Below are 1,628 nucleotides of genomic sequence, written 5' to 3'. Positions count from 1 at the left end.
CAGAGAGAATCGCTCTTTAAGCTTCAGCAGGCCGGAAAATGGCACTGATTTAGTTTTTATCATTATAATATACACTATAATTACACATAACGCTGATTAAACATCAATTTAACTAGAATAAAGTTTAAAATAAACAATATACAGTACTTTCTGGTGCAAAACTTTAGAGTGTCAGTGCTGTAGAGACGGTCTGCAGTCATAACATTTCTATGGGCAGTTACAGTGATTTTACCCTGAGCTGAAGAAATTTATTAAAGATTAATAAAGTTTATGACTAAAGTTTAGGGTGGGGTTCAGAGGGTGGTGGTCGGTTGGGGTCCAGAGGTTGGTGGTGGTGGGGGTCCAGAGGGTGGTGGTTGGGGTTCAGTGGTTGGTGGTGGTTGGGGTCCAGAGGTTGGTGGTGGTGGGGGTCCAGAGGTTGGTGGTGGTGGGGGTCCAGAGGTTGGTGGTGTTGGTCCAGAGGTTGGTGGTGGTGGTGGGGGGTCCAGAGGTTGGTGGTGGTGGGGGTTCAGGTTCAGAGGTTGGTGGTGGGGGTTGGGGTTCAGAGGTTGGTGGTTGGGGTCCAGAGGTTGGTGGTTGGGGTTCAGAGGTTGGTGGTGGTGGTTGGGATTCAGAGGTTGGTGGCTGGGGTCCATAGGTTCTGGGTGAGGTTCATGGTTGGGGCCCACTGAAGGTGGAGATGGGTAACAGAGCAGAGAGCAGAATGTTTGCTCCATCTGACTGGACAGAGCTCTCACCTTCAGCCAATCAGAACAGCCGTCTGGCTTATAACACACTGACACCTCACACCTGTTTTACACACACACACACACACACACACACACACACACACGACACACACACATGGTGAGTAAGGGAATGAGGGAATGAATAAGTTGATAAGTGATTAAGTGAATAAATGAGTGAATGATTGAGTGAGTGAATGAGTGAGTGAGTGAGTGAGTGAGTGAATGAGTGAGTGAATAAATGAGTGAATGATTGAGTGAGTGAATGAGTGAGTGAGTGAGTGAATGAGTGAGTGAGTGAGTGAATGAATGAGTGAATGATTGAGTAAGTGAATGAGTGAGTGAGTGAATGAGTGAGTGAATGAATGAGTGAATGAATGAGTGAGTGAGTGAATGAGTGAGTGAATGAGTGAATGAGTGAATGAATGAGTGAGAGAATGAGTGAGTGGGTGAATGAGTGAGTGGGTGAATGAGTGAGTGAGTGAGTGAGTGAATGAGTGAGTGAGTGAATGAGTGAGTGAATGAACGAGTGAGTGAGTGAATGAATGAGTGAATGAGTGAGTGAGTGAGTGAGTGAATGAGTGAGTGAATGAGTGAGTGAGTGAATGAATGAGTGAGTGAGTGAGTGAATGAGTGAGTGAATGAGTGAGTGAATGAGTGAGTGAATGAGTGAATGAATGAGTGAGTGAGTGAATGAATGAGTGAATGAATGAGTGAATGAATGAGTGAATGAGTGAGTGAGTGAATGAATGAGTGAATGAGTGAGTGAATGAGTGAGTGAGTGAGTGAGTGAATGAGTAGTGAGTGAATGAATGAGTGAGAGAATGAGTGAGAGAATGAGTGAGAGAATGAGTGAGTGAGTGAGTGAATGAGTGAGTGAATGAGTGAGTGAGTGAATGAGTG

The 1,628-nt window shown here is 45.2% G+C and overlaps 1 protein-coding gene across 5 annotated transcripts in view; it reads right to left on the bottom strand.

The window, feature by feature from the left end:
- Window positions 1–1,628, bottom strand: part of pik3r5 (phosphoinositide-3-kinase, regulatory subunit 5) — a 40,257-nt gene continuing 38,629 nt past the window's right edge. For all 5 annotated transcript variants that reach the window (XM_053228836.1, XM_053228831.1, XM_053228823.1 and 2 more), the window contains exon 18: window positions 1–790. In XM_053228836.1, coding sequence (XP_053084811.1) covers window positions 294–790 — 497 coding nt within the window. In that variant the 3' untranslated portion in view covers window positions 1–293. The remainder of the gene's footprint in view (window positions 791–1,628) is intronic.

The sequence above is a fragment of the Pangasianodon hypophthalmus genome, chromosome 2 (assembly GCF_027358585.1).
Source record: "Pangasianodon hypophthalmus isolate fPanHyp1 chromosome 2, fPanHyp1.pri, whole genome shotgun sequence".
In the NCBI taxonomy this organism is placed as follows: Eukaryota; Metazoa; Chordata; class Actinopteri; order Siluriformes; family Pangasiidae; genus Pangasianodon; species Pangasianodon hypophthalmus.
This window is presented reverse-complemented; position numbering and strand designations above follow the sequence as displayed.